At 44.7% G+C, this 14839-nt stretch overlaps 1 protein-coding gene across 1 annotated transcript in view; it reads left to right on the forward strand.

Annotated features, from left to right (window-relative positions):
• The first annotated feature begins 774 nt into the window (after nucleotides 1-774).
• Nucleotides 775-14839, forward strand: part of ADPRS (ADP-ribosylserine hydrolase) — a 34496-nt gene continuing 20431 nt past the window's right edge. The window contains exons 1-2 of the mRNA XM_040337323.1: nucleotides 775-1066; nucleotides 12257-12350. Coding sequence (XP_040193257.1) covers nucleotides 913-1066; nucleotides 12257-12350 — 248 coding nt within the window. The 5' untranslated portion in view covers nucleotides 775-912. The remainder of the gene's footprint in view (nucleotides 1067-12256; nucleotides 12351-14839) is intronic.

The raw sequence follows: 14839 nt of genomic DNA on the forward strand, positions 1-14839 counted from the left end.
GGAGGTGGATGGAGCTAAGATGGGATTGGGGTGGTAGATGGAGCCAGGGGGATGGATGGAGCCGGGATGGTTTGGGGGGATGGCTGGAGCCAGGTGGATGGAGCTGGGATGGATATCCTCTCCCCCCAAATCACTCTGCTTGTCCCCTCACCCTCCTCTGTATGACTCACATTTACACAGCGTGTAGTTTGCTCCACTGAGTCCACTCCGCAGTCACAGTGCACGTGTGTCAGGCAGCTGGGGAGAGATGCCGGCTGGCGCTGCAATGCACAGTGGAGTGGAGTGGAGCTCACGGCGTGCGACATTGGAGACACCCCGCACAAGCCGGGGGCAGAGCGGAGTGGAGCTCATGGTGTGCGGGAATAAAGACACCCCACACAAGCCGCGGGGACAGTGGACGGAGTGGAGCTCAGAGTCACGGCATGTGGGAATGGAGACAAGCCGCGGGGATTGCGGCACTGATTCACCGGCTCTCCCGAGAGAAAGGATCATTGCAGAACGGTCCTTGCGAATCAGCGAGGTTGCGGTATGGGCAAAGCCTGTGCTGAGAAGTAACTATCTGTCCAACCAATCACAAAACAGAAGAGTCAAATCTCTTTCTTCGTCACTGGTTGCCCTAGTAACTGGAGCCGCTTGGTCGGCGATCGCAATAGGACTAGCCGGGAGGGTCGCGCGTTCTGTTGTTTTTGGTCATGCGCAGATTGTCAGGGGCATTATCCGACGGGAGCCAGTATTCGATAGAACGTCGGTTTGGGTGGATTGGTCTCCTCCAATCGGCGCCTGCGGTTCTACAGAAACAAGGAAGTATGAGAGGGCTCCTATTGGCTGTGTGCGGACGGAGATTTGGGAGCTTTCTCTTCCTGTGTTCTGTCAGTGAGTGACGACGCTGTGTATATTCAGTGAGGAATTATCATGCTGTCCGTTCCTTTGTGCCGCTTCCGGGGAGCGCTGCTGGGGGCGCTAATGGGAGACTGTATAGGAGCCGTGTTTGAGGGAGAGTACTGCGTGAGTTCTACGTCTGTGAAGGCGGTATTGGAGACTCTTAACAAAGATGGAAAGCCGAGAGGTAGGGGCTGTACGGTGTATTTCCCGCTGTGATATGGGGGGCTGGTGTGAGCCATTGTTACCTGTGAAGAAGGGCTCCACTATCCCATGTCAGATGTATAGAGAGGAGGATGTCATTGTGTGTCTGTCATTTCCTATGCAGGACAAGTGTACTGCTTTCACTTTCATTACACAACTCAGTGTTCTCATGTATAATCATTGCTTGGGCTAACAGCCACATACACCACAACATTATCACCACTGACCCCTAAAGTGGATACCATTCATTACCATGGCGTGTGTGTATATATATATATATATATATATATCTCAAGTAAACATCTTTTCCCTGAAGTTATGCTGAAAACAGAAAAAATGGGTAAGGATAGGGAAAACTGATGAACAGGTGACAGGGTCCTGGATGACCAAGGCTCATTGATGTGTGTGGGGAGTAAGAATGAGCTCTGGCGTGTTCGCACACTCCATGTGCAGAGCCTGCCAGGAAGTCGGCACCGCGCTGTGCTAATCACAGGCAGGGAGACCTTTCCCGATCTCTGCAGCCGAGCATCGGGACAAGGTCTCGCTGCCTGTGATTAGCGCAGATCGGTGCCGACTTCCTGGCGGCCTCTGCATGTGGACTGTGCGAACACGCCAGAGCTCATCCTTAGTTGGGAGTGAAGGCTGGTCCGAATAAACCAGGGGTGCCCAACCGCTGGCCTGTGGGCCATATGTGACCTGTGATGCCCTCTGATGTGGCCCGCCACCTTCTGCTCTGGAATAGCGGGTCAGCAAGCCTGGATCGCGGGATCCCGACCGGCCATCCCCAAGCATCAGTGTGAAAAATAGAGCCCCGATTTCTATCAGAATATCGCTACCCATTAGAAAATGCAACCGAAGTGACGTTCTGTCATGGCTATCTTGGTACACCCGTACTTGTCTGCTGTAAGCCTACGGTTACAAGGCGGCAAACAGTGAGGCTGCCATTGATGGGCACAGTGGTAGGCTGCATTTGATGGGCACTGGCATGGGCGTCTGCTCCATAGGGCAAGGGGACGATTGCCCCCCCCCCCCGGAATGTGAAGTCCCTCCTGCCCACCCCTTGTCCCAACCCCACATGTGAGCATTAGAACTGGACCACTGGTATAAGACGCACATGTGATTATGAGAAGCTGGAAAATCCCAGTTTTGATGAATGGGGGACAGTGAAAAGATTATCAAGACCCTTCCTGACACAAAGCATCTCCCTCATTTTCTGGAACAATTAGGACATATTGGGTGGCTGTAACACAGGAGATAACTTAGTAAAGACACTGTAGGTATTCTCCTTATAAGAAGAGAATCCGGTAGCCCCAGTAATCCTGCTTGAAGCAGTAAACGTCCTCTTTTCTGTTGCTCTGCCCCTGGCCCTCTCCCTTCAGTTCGGGGCCCCTGCTTTCCTTTGGCCTTCTCCTTATTAAAATATCTACTTGCTCAGGGTTTGGGTAGTAGTTAAGGGAAGGCAGGAGCATACACCGGTGAAGGAGATTGTGGGCCGATAAGGGGCCTAAATATATTAAAAAAAAAAAAAAAAAAAAAAAAAAACATTTCCAAACTGGGGAAGAGAATTAGACCCTCCAACAAAATGGATAGATCGACGCGGGGTGGCACTACAAAACCAATGAAGAATAAAACGGGGAATAGCTCCATACAGCAATATATGACTCAAGAAGGGAGCCTTAAAAGCCCAGGACTCGCAAAAAAAAACAGAAAAGAAGAAGATCGATACAAAAAAAGGTGTAGGAGCAGGTAGTGCGGAGAGCTCTATAGGCGAAACGACACTAGAAAGCGAGCAAGGGCAAAATAATGCAGAGGAGCTACCCCAAGATACACAGCCCCCTACAAAGGCAGAGATGAACGCAATGCGGTTGAGGATGGAAAATGTCATGGAAAATATCATAAGGACAGAAATTAACAAGGTAAGAATAGACCTTGGAGGACTCCGTGAAAGAGTGGTAGAGACGGAAAAGAGAATAGAGGAGCAGGATCAGGAAATAAACTCCTTGAAAGAGCAAGTAAAGGCTTTGACTGAAAATCAGAGACTGGCGGCATATAGGATCGAGGACCAGGAGAATCGCAACAGGCGACAGAACCTTAGAATCAGGGGGTTGATAGAACAAAAGGATGAAGATCTTAGAAGCATTATGAATACAATTTTTAACCCTCTGCTAGAGAGATCAGTAGAATCTAAGCCCCTTAAGATTGAGAGAGTGCATCGAGTAGGGAACCCCCAACAGATGGAAAAATACGGCCCAAGGGATGTGGTCGTGAGATTCAGGAATTACGTCGATAAGGCAGAAATATGGGGTAGGCTTAGGGGAATACCACCCCTGAGATATAGAGACACAGACTTACAAATATTCTCCGATCTGGCGAAAGAAACACTGGCAAGGAGGAGATGCTTGAAACCCCTCTTGGAACTGATGCGGGCACAAAATATTAAGTACCAATGGGGATTCCCGGCGTGCCTCATAGGTATAAAGGAGGGTAAAACAGCACGACTTAGGTACCCGGAGGAACTGAACGTATTTTGCCTTAAAATGGAAATAACAATTCCTGAACTCCCTGATTGGGTCGATTAGATTGGCTCTGTCGAGCATGGAACTTTAAGAAGCGGGATGGTGAGGTGGGGGGAGGGGGTGGGGAGGGGGGGGCCAAGGGGGAGCCCCGAATACCACCACGAAAGAGGAGCCAAGGATGAAGGCGAGGAGTCTTCTACCAGCGGCTCCCAGGCCAAGAGAGGGCCAGGGTGGGGGAGGGAGGGAGGGGGGGTTGGGGCGAGGGGGAGGGGGGGGAGGGAAACGGGGGGTGGGGGAAAGGAGGGTAATGGGAGGGGGACCATCTGAACGACTCCACAGGAATTCTTCTCAAACTCAAAAAAAAAAAAAAAAAAAAAAAAAGAGATAAATGACAGATATTAAGTTCTTATCATATAATGTAAAAGGATTAAACTCTCATATTAAGAGACATAAAATTCTTGCCGAACTTACGCAGTATAAAGCAGACATCGTCTACCTACAAGAGACCCACATTACCTTAGAGTCTAATATAAAGATATATTCATCTGATTATCCCGTCTGGTATTATGGAGACACCGTATCATCGAGATCTCGGGGGGTTGCTATAGGATTTGCAAGAGGAGTTAGATACACACTGGTGGACAGATTGAATGATCTGGAGGGGAGGTTTTTGTTTTTAAAAATAAAACTAGGGGAGCAGGACTACACTCTGGCAAACGTATATGCACCCAATGTGAATTCGGCTAAATATATTAGTAAAATACTCAGAAAATTAAAAGATTTTGAAGAGGGACATGTGGTGTTGATGGGGGATTTTAACCTTTGCATGTGCCCGAGCCTCGATAGTACGTCCCATGTTCAGGGGAATAACGGTGAGCATCTTAAGCTACTGAAAAAACAAATGATACAAAATCAAATGGTGGATGTTTGGCGAATTCTCAACCCCAAGACAAGAGACTACACGTTTTTTTCCCCTGTGCATGGGACGTACTCGAGGATCGACTACATCCTCGTAGACCACAGAATTTTGGAGAGGGTGGTCGAAGCAAGATGTGAGATCATAACGCTATCAGACCACGCCCCTATAACCATCAAAATAAGCACTTCCATACAAAAATGCATCCCTCCAGAGTGGAGATTGGATGAAAGTCTGCTGAGGGACGAGGATGTGGTCGAGAGAGTACAGAAAGAATTGGAATGGTATTTCCAGGAGAATGACAAGGAGGGAATCACAGGAGCAACCCTGTGGGACGCTCATAAAGCGTATATAAGAGGGATTTTTATTGCTGAAGGGGCAAAGAAAAATAAAGCAAGAATGAGTAAACTAAAAACATTAAAAGAGGAGATATATAGGCTGGAACAGGAACATAAATTACAGGGCCAAAAGAGGGAAACACTCCGTAAGTTAACTTTAACAAGGGATGAATATAAAGCCCTTGCCGGGCAAGAAACCAAGAATTTCATAGACAGGGTAGAGAGTGAAAGTTATGTCTGGGGAAATAAACCTAGTAAAAACCTGGCCAGAATGGTAAGAAAAAAGAAAACCAGGAACTTTATCGAAAAAATCAGGAATGGGGATGGAGACTTAGTTTACGCAACGAATAAAATAGCAGAATCTTTTAGAAGCTATTACAAAAAACTATACAATGTCCAACAGAAGATCAGGGACCCGGTCGAAAAAAAGGATAAGATCAGGGAAGTTTTACAGCAAACTAATCTACCGAAGATAGAAGAGTATGAGATAGAAAGAATGGAGGAAAGTATTACTGAACAGGAGATAAGTGAGGTCTTAAAAAATACTCCCAAAGGGAAAAGCCCGGGACCAGACGGCTTCACGTCGGCCTACATACAAAGGTTTAGTACTATCTTAGTCCCTAGACTATGTCAATATTTCAATGGGTTGGGGCGAGACTATGAGATGAGCAGAGAGGCATTAACAGCTACGATCACTGTCATTAAAAAAGAGGGAAAGGACAATACGAATTGCTCAGGGTTCCGACCTATCTCACTCCTGAATGCAGATACCAAACTGTATGCAAAAATTTTGGCCGAACGAATGAAGGGGGTGATGACTGCCATTGTTCACCCAGACCAGGTCGGTTTCATACCTGGGAGAGAGGGAAAGGACAACGGGGTTAGGGCACTTCTTCTCATGGAGCTGATCAAAGAAAGAGGGACCCCCGGTCTATTCCTGTCAGTAGACGCTGAGAAAGCGTTTGACAGGGTAGACTGGGGGTTCCTGATACAAACTCTAGAATGTATAGGAATTGGCCCAAGGATGATCAAATGGATCAAAACGCTTTATTTTCACCCATGTGCTAGGATCAAGATCAATGGATCTTTATCCGCACCCTTTGAGATGAGAAATGGAACCAGGCAGGGCTGTCCCCTGTCCCCTCTTCTTTTTGTCTTATCATTGGAACCCCTGCTGGCAATGGTCCGACAAAATCCAGAAATATATGGAATGGAGGTTGGAGAAGATGAGCACAAACTATCTGCTTTTGCAGACGACATTCTTTTCTATATAAGTAGCCCAAGAGTCACCCTCCCGAAGCTAATAGCCACCTTAAAACAATATGGTGAGGTGTCAAATTTCAAAATGAATATAGAAAAGACGGAGATCCTAAATATCAACATTCTTAAAGAAGAAGAACAATATCTGCGGAAGAAATATAATTTTAAATGGCAAAAAGAAATAAAATATCTGGGAATAAAACTGGCAAATTCCATAAAGAAAATATATAGAATAAACTTTATCCCCCTGCTCAACGAAATAAAAAGTGAAATTAAAAACATATTTAATAGACCAATTTCGTGGTTCGGGAGGATAAATGTAGTAAAAATGGTTCTTATCCCAAAAATCCTATACAAGTTTCAAATGGTCCCAATATACCTACCACCGTCATATATTAAAATAATTAACTCCCTCATAATGAACTATATTTGGAAAAATAAAAAACACAGGGTGTCCGCTCAAATCCTAAAACGGGCCAAGAAAAAGGGAGGCTTAGCTGTACCCGACATAAGATTGTATTATAATGCTTCGGTTCTCTCACGGGTTATAGAATGGGCTAAAGAATCCCAGGACAAAAGATGGATAAATATTGAATGCACATTAGCGAGGGCACAGTTAGGGAGATTAATTTGGAACCCACCACAACACAGATCCTTACACACCTCAACACACACAATTACTCATAATGCATGGAGGATCTGGGATAGACTTCACAAACAATTAAAAACAGAATTCAACTCACCCTTTATCGATTTAAAAGAAAACGAATATTTCACCCCAGGGACAAAAGAAGTAGGGGGGAATTGGATCACAAATAGAACACAGTTAAAAGATATAACACTAGATGGCAAAATTAGGTCACTTCACGATATTAAATATAGGACTGGAATTAGGGCGCTCGACGAGTGGAGATACTTGCAGTTAGTGTCATTCGTCAAGCGCCTACCACATCCTTTGAGGTCACAAGAGGATTACACCTTATTGGAACAATTGTGTAGCATCGAAAGCTCAAAGGGAAATATATCTAAAATCTATAGTTACTTGCTGAGAACGGAAGAGTTGGACACGCTTAAATACATCCAAAAATGGGAAACAGACTTAGGGGTCCCAAGGGGGAAAACGACCATAGGAAGAATCCTGAAAATGACTCACACCTCGGCAGTAGATGTAAGAACTGCCGAGATGAACTTCAAATGTTTGACGAGGTGGTACGCCACCCCAGACAAAATGGCAAAATTCAGAGGGGGAGAGTCAGAGAAATGCTGGAGAGGTTGTGAGTCTAGAGGAACAATGGCACACCTTTGGTGGGACTGCTTGAAAATTAAAGCTTACTGGAAAAAAATCTTGGCCCTTATAAAGGTAATAACAAAAAAAGAAGTGGAAGATAACCCATGGGTAGTTCTCTTTCATGGGGGGGAGATTCCAGAGAAGGAGTATAAGGGTTCACTGATCCCTCATTTGTTGAACGCGGCGAAACGTTTGATTCCCCTTAAATGGAGAGACGCGAAAAGTCCGCAAATGTGGGAGTGGATCGACTCCGTAGAGGACACTTATAGGAGAGAGAAATTAAAATACGGGAGCTATAAACACAAGGTAGGGGAAAAGGATTTATGGGTACCCTGGTTGGAATTTAAAAAGTCCTGGAGGTTCGCAGAAAACCTGAGAGAGGAATAGTAACGCATTTTTCAATTAAGGGAATGAATTCTTATAGTGGAGTCGTGGGATGGTCAAGGGCGGGGGTGGGTAGGGGGGGGGGGGGAGGGGGGGATTTAGTCTTGGGAGGGGGGAAATGGGGGGTTGGGTATTTCTTTGTCACGCAGATAAAACTTTTTAAAAAAATTCCGTACTCACTATAAAAGAGTGAGTTTTAAACGGTGAGGAAAAAAAAAAAAAAAAAAAAAAAAAAAAAAAAGGGAAAAGATAAAAATAAACAAATAAACAAAATAAAAATTATATAAACTTGCAAAAGAAATACACCACAAATGATGCTAAACCAGATGTAGAGACGGAATTATGAATAAAATCATGAGCAAGTCTCTCGCTGTGGTGAAGTCTGAAGTGGCAAAACAAAAAAAAAACAAAAAAAAAAAAAAAAAAGAACTGGACCACAGAGCAATGTAAGGAGGCCATGAACAGTCTGTAGCTACACAGCCCCATACACAACAAACTGGGTTTCACTGTGTCTTCTGACACATGTCTATCAGAACCAGAATACATTTTTTCAACTTAAGTGTCTCTTCTATTAGTTTGCACTATATGGACCAGTTTTCACTCCCCATGTGCATCAGTGACCATGGCTGCCCATGACTCTGTAAGGCCTAGTACACACGAGAGGATCGATTTATCCTCCGGACCGTTTCCGCGGATAAATCCTCTGGCGGATTTTGATCTCATGGTTGTACTAACCATGAGATCAAAATCCCCGCGGAATTCCCTCCGCGGTGACGTGTCGCGCCGACGCTGTAATATAAGGACTTCCACGCATGCGTCGAATCATTACGACGCATGCGGGGGATGGATTCGGACGGATTGATCCGGTGAGTCTGTACAGACCATCGGATCAATCCGCTGGACTGGATTCCAGCGGATCGATTTCTTAGCATGCTAAGAAATTTTGATCCGCTGGAAATCCATCGGCCCGAAATATATCCGCAGATAAATATCCGCTGGGTTGTACACACCAGGGGATCTATCCGCTGAAACCGGTCCGCGGATAAATTTCAGCGGATCGATCCTCTCGTGTGTACGGGGCCTTAGGCTCCATCCATACCTGATCACGGGCAGAATCGCCTCAATTCCGCTCGTGATTTCAAATCTGTGCAAAATGCGTTTGCAATGCCATTACTTCTTTATGGCACCCCAATTGCATCACAATTTTCGCGCATGGTAAATCGCGCTGCAATCGTAATGCTTGTCGCTAAAAAAAAAACATGAGCTTCTTTTGGACGACGGCGTCACGCGTTGCCATTTGCTGCAATTGCAGTGCGATTTACCACGGGGCAAAATCGTGGCACGATTGGAGTGCCATTAGAACTAATGGCATCGCAAATGCGTCCCACATTTTGCAGCGATTTGCATTGCCATAATCCTACCCGTGATCAGGTGTGAATGGAGCCTCACCGATTTTCCTTCCATGGACCACTTTTGATCGGTCTTGGCCACTGCAGACGAGGAACAGCCCAAAAGCGCTGCAGTTTTGGAGATGGTCTGGCCCAGTCAGTGCCGTTTAGTCCTTGTCAAAGACACTCAAATCCTTACACTTGCCCATTTATTTATTTATTTTTGCTTTCAACTTCAGGGACAACATGTTCACTTGCTGCCTGCTATATCTCACCCACTTTCAGATGCCATTGTAATGAGCAGTATGATTCACTTTACCTGTCAGCAATCATTATGTTATGGCTGATTGGTGTGTATTTATGGGTCAGTATCACGTGTGTGTGTATATATAGATATACAGTATCTCACAAAAGTGAGTACACCCCTTACATTTTTGTAAATGTTGTATTATATCTTTTCATGTGACAACACTGAAGAAATGACACTTTCCTACAATGTAGAGTAGTGAGTGTACAGCTTGTATAACAGTGTAAATGTGTTGTCCCCTCAAAATAACTCAAAACACAGCCATTCATGTCTAAACAAAAGTGAGTACACCCCTAAGTGAAAATGTCCAAATTGGCCAAGTGTCAATATTTTGTGTGGCTACCATTATTTTCCAGCACTGCCTTCACGCTCTTGGGCATGGAGGTCACCAGAGTTTCACAGGTTGCCAGTGAAGTCCTCTTCCACTCCTCCATGATGACATCACGTAGTTGGTGGATGTTAGAGACCTTGCGCTCCTCCACCTTCCATTTGAGGATGCCCCACAGATGCTCAATAGGGTTTAGGTCTGGAGACATACTTGACCAGTCCATCACCTTTACCTTCAGCTTCTTTAGCAAGGCAGTGGTCGTCTTGGAGGTGTGTTTGGGGTCATTATGTTGGAATACTGCCCTGCGGCCCAGTCTCTGAAGGCAGGGGATCATGCTCTGCTTCAGTATGTCACAGTACATGTTGGCATTTATTGCTCCATCAATGAACTATAGCTCCCCAGTGCCGGCAGCCCCAGACCATGACACTCCCACCACCATGCTTGACTGTAGGCAAGACACACTTGTTTTTGTACTAATCACCTGGTTGCCATCACACATGCTTGACACCATCAGAACCAAATAAGTTTATCTTGGTCTGCTGGCAGCACTCATATGTCTATTTCCAGAAGACAACCTCTGGATATGACACTGAGCACGTGCACTCAACTTCTTTAGTCGACCATGGTGAGGCCTGTTCTGAGTGCAACCTGTCCTGTTAAACCGCTGTATGGTCTTGGCCACCATGCTGCAGCTCAGTCTCTTGGCACTTTTCTTATAGCCTAAGCCAGTGATGGCGAACTTTGGCACCCCAGGTGTTTTGGAACTGCTTTTCCCATGATGCTCAACTACACGGTGCATGAGCATCATGGGGAAATGTAGCTCCAAAACATCTGGGGTGCCAAGGTTTGCTATCACTGGCCTATGCCATCTTTATAATGTAGAGCAAAACTTTTTTTTTTTTTAAGATCCTCAGAGAGTTCTTTGCTATGAGGTGCCATGTTGAACTTCCAGTGACCAGTGTGAGAGAGATGACACCAAATTTAACACACCTGCTCCCCATTCACACCTGAGACTTTGTAATGCTAACAGGTCACATGACACCAGAGAGGTAAAATGGCTAATTGGGCCCAATTTGGACATTTTCACTTAGGGGTGTACTCACTTTTGTTGCCAGCAGTTTAGACATTAATGACTGTGTGTTGAGTTATTTTGAGGGAACAGCAAATTTACACTGTTATACAAGCTGTACACTCACTAATTTACATTGTAGCAAAGTGTAATTTCTTCAGTGATGTCACATGAAAAGATAGAATAAAATATTTATAAAAATGTGAGGGGTTTACTCACTTTTGTGAGATAATGTACATGTATCTTCCTCCCCTTGCAGGAGATGAAGCTATAAATAAATAATAAAAAAAAAGCAAAATTAACAAGATCAAGGTTTGCCATGGTTGGGGTTAGGGTCAAGGTCACAGACATCCTATTTTGGGCAGTATTCTTGTCAGTGTCGGCGTGTTTTGGACAGGATAAAAATGAAAAATACGCACCATTGTTTCTGGGCTGTACTATGGATACAAACAACAACTAACATACATGTATGTAGTATCACTCCGATCATCAGGAGCAGGAGTAATTATTTTGGGTTGTTCTTTGGTGATGAATTATGATAATGGTAATGGCAAATATACAGCTACATTTCTTTTTTTATTTCTTTATTATTATCTATTTTGCGCCAGTTTTCCTTTGATAATGAAAGCCCAATTTTGTCCTGAAAAACAACAGGGTATAATCCACCTGCATACACAAAGTAGTTGTGATGATATGTACAGTTTTATGAACATGTGTCAAAGTTGCAAAATTGTACTTAGGCATCAACATATGTTTTACCCTTATGCGGGAAGGAGTTAAAAGGCTAATTTCACCTTTTTAGTAATATGTTACACCCATGTTTAGGGTGTAACATATAACATGTTACTATGCACCAGTCCCTGCACCACCCCCCCCCCCCCCCCTCCAATTTCTCCATCTCCTTCCAGCCATTTGTGACAGCAGGCTGGGGCTCTTAATCCCGCACCTGCTGTTACAATGTAAAAAATAGCGTTTGGCTCTGCCCACACAGCAATCTAAATGACTGGGCTACAAATCTGGTCTGCCAGTGCTGCAGATGGCTTGTAGTTCTCAGTGAACTGCAGGGGCACAAGTGAGTGCTCCTTGTAGTACATTAACACTACCTACAGCTTTCAAACATAAAGCTTGTACAGAGGTACGGGCAGAAACTGTAGGCAGTGTCTACAGGAGCCTGACATTGCACCTGTGATCTGCTGATCAAGGGTGCAATTCTCTTCAGGCTCCTGAGAATTTAGATTTTTTTTTATAAATGCACATTTATTTTTACCTGCAAAAACATGTCATTATATTTTGGCCTTTCAACTGAACCTTTTGCAACTCCTGCAGTATCTACAGTAAAATAACTATTTTTTTTTCCTTCTATGTGTTCATATTGGAAGTTCTAACATACACAGATGACACAGCAATGACCAGATCAATGGTACAGTCATTGCTGGAAAACAAGGAATTTGATGCAGAGGATGTAGCTGACAGGTATAGTAACAATTATTGTTTTATTACTGTCAATGTGTAAAACGTAACCAGATTTCCCCCTTCCTACTGGGTGCTTTAGACTTTGCCTATAGCCACATAGCCCTGAAGTAGCCCAATGCCGTTTTGATTTCTGGGGTTAAAGTGGTTGTGAACCCATTTTTAGAACCTTATGCTACAGGTAAGCCTATATTAAAGTGGTAGTAAAGTCTTTACTACCACTTTTACCTACAGGTAAGTCTATAATAAGGCTTACCTGTAGGTATAACGAATATCTCCTAAACCTGTACGGTTTAGGAGATATTCCCCTCGCAATGCGCTGCTGATTGCAGCGGCGCATGCGCAGCGGGGATCCTCGACTAAAGGCCCGGCAGCCGCCGGATCTTGCTGGAATGAAGTCTCCCGCGCACATGCGCGGGAGTGACAACATCACTGCTCCAGCCAATCACAGCGCTGGAGCGGCGATACCCGGAAGACACACCGAGGCAAGATGACATCTCGTTCAGCGTGGACCAGGTAAGTTCTCCACACCTCGTTCCAAGGTAAGTATTTCATAAGGAGCTAGTATGCGGTGCATACTAGCTCATTATACCTTTTGCCTTTCAGGTGTAAAAAAAAAAAAGTTTGCGGGTATACAACTGCTTTTAAGGCTTACCTGTAGCTACCCAGGATATCTCCTAGACCTGCATGGTTTAGGGGGTATCCCCCTGTCCTCTGCAGGTGCCGATGTCCTCACGTCATGCGCACTGGGAAAAACTGAAGCAATGACACCTATGTGCCTTTGCTACAGTCTGCGTGCCATTACCGGCAGCTCTGGTCATCGCGGCCCCGGCCAATCACAGGGCCGGAGCAGCGATACCCGGATGACATGACGTGGACCACTACGGGGGCTTCAATCTGAGTTAAGTAATACATAATGAGCTAGTATGCTATGCATACTAGTTCATTATGCCTTTGTCTTGCAGGGTGTGTTTTTTTTTTTTGCCGAGGGTTTACTTCCTCTTTAAGGAGGGTCAGATCTCTGGGAATGTAAGGTGCTATGTGATATGCCATGTGTTTTCCATAGCAGGATGGTGAGGTTGGCTAGGTCACTTGAATCTAAATTGAAATTTTCATTTGGCATGTACTGGACTTTGTGGTCCAAACAGTCAGCAAGGATTTCTTGTGCAAGAAAAATCTTTTTACAGACACTCTGTGTACTTTGAAAATATATGATTTGTTTTTTATTTTTTGAATTTATTCTTAAATCTGAGAAATTTAACCTGAGTTGGTAACATAGATGGAAGTTTTTGCTTTTCTGCATAATCATTATAAGATTTTTACTGTCAGAGTGAGTGTGAGTGTGTGTGATATATATATATATATATATATATATATATATATATATATATAAATGTATGTATGTGTGTATATATATATATATATATAATTATACACACACACACACAGTATTCGACAAATTCCGGGCACCAGGTCGCCGTTGCGCCTAGAATTATCGACCTGGCGCCCATGGCAGCAGAGCTGGGGTATCCTGTGAGCGTCGCGACACATCCCCCACCCGCGATCGCGCATCCCCGCGATCGCGCTGTGACGCTGATTGAGGCCGCGGCTTTGCGGCCTATGCATCAAGGCGGCTGGAGTGAGGCGAGCTGCCGGCTGGGCAGGATGGATAAATGTCATAGAGCCGCCATCTGCTGTGCTGGGTCGGGGGTTAATACAAGCGCAGAGCACAGGCTGCGGGCGCTCCGCCTCCTGCCGCCTCTCTCACCCCAGGTATTGGGGAATTTCTCTGAGGGGGCGGTGCCACCAAGTCATTGCCACGGGGAGTCACAGGAAAGTAGCTGGCCGGAGGCTGCGCATGATGTCACAAAGCGCGAACAGCAAGGTTAAAGGTAAAGAGAAGCCAAAAAGACAATAATTTTAAAAACATAATTTATAGGATTTTTGCACTTATGGTTCACACTAGCAACACTGAGTTAGGGCACAGGCATAATGATATTGTTCACTTTGCAGCCACTGTGCCCATCAATTGTCACCACTGTGCCATGCCATCAAACGTAGCCACTGTGCCAATTGTTGCCACTGTGCCCTTTAATTGTCGTGCTCACTGGTCCCCGCTGTGTTCTGGGAGCTGTGTGTTTCCCAGAACACAGCTGGGGGATCTGATGTCCTGCCCGCAGTCTTTTTTTTTTTTTTTTTTTTTTTATATTGAAAATAAAGCTTTGTCGTTAAAAAAAAAAATAAAAAAAAAACCTGGCTCCTAACTTTTTTAGCTGGCTCCTAGATTCCAAGCAAATTTGTCAAGCCCTGGTATATAATACTTAAATGTTTATGTAAAACAGGGAGTGTAATGGCGCTTGCCAAAGGGAAACTAAAATATAGTAGGATATAATTAACACACAGCAACGTATAACAACGTATGAATATTGATCAGTAAATTCAATCAATATGTGTTCCACTCCTAATTTCCTTGAAAACCCTTCATAACATCC

This window comes from Rana temporaria, chromosome 2 (assembly GCF_905171775.1).
Source record: "Rana temporaria chromosome 2, aRanTem1.1, whole genome shotgun sequence".
Taxonomy (NCBI): Eukaryota; Metazoa; Chordata; class Amphibia; order Anura; family Ranidae; genus Rana; species Rana temporaria.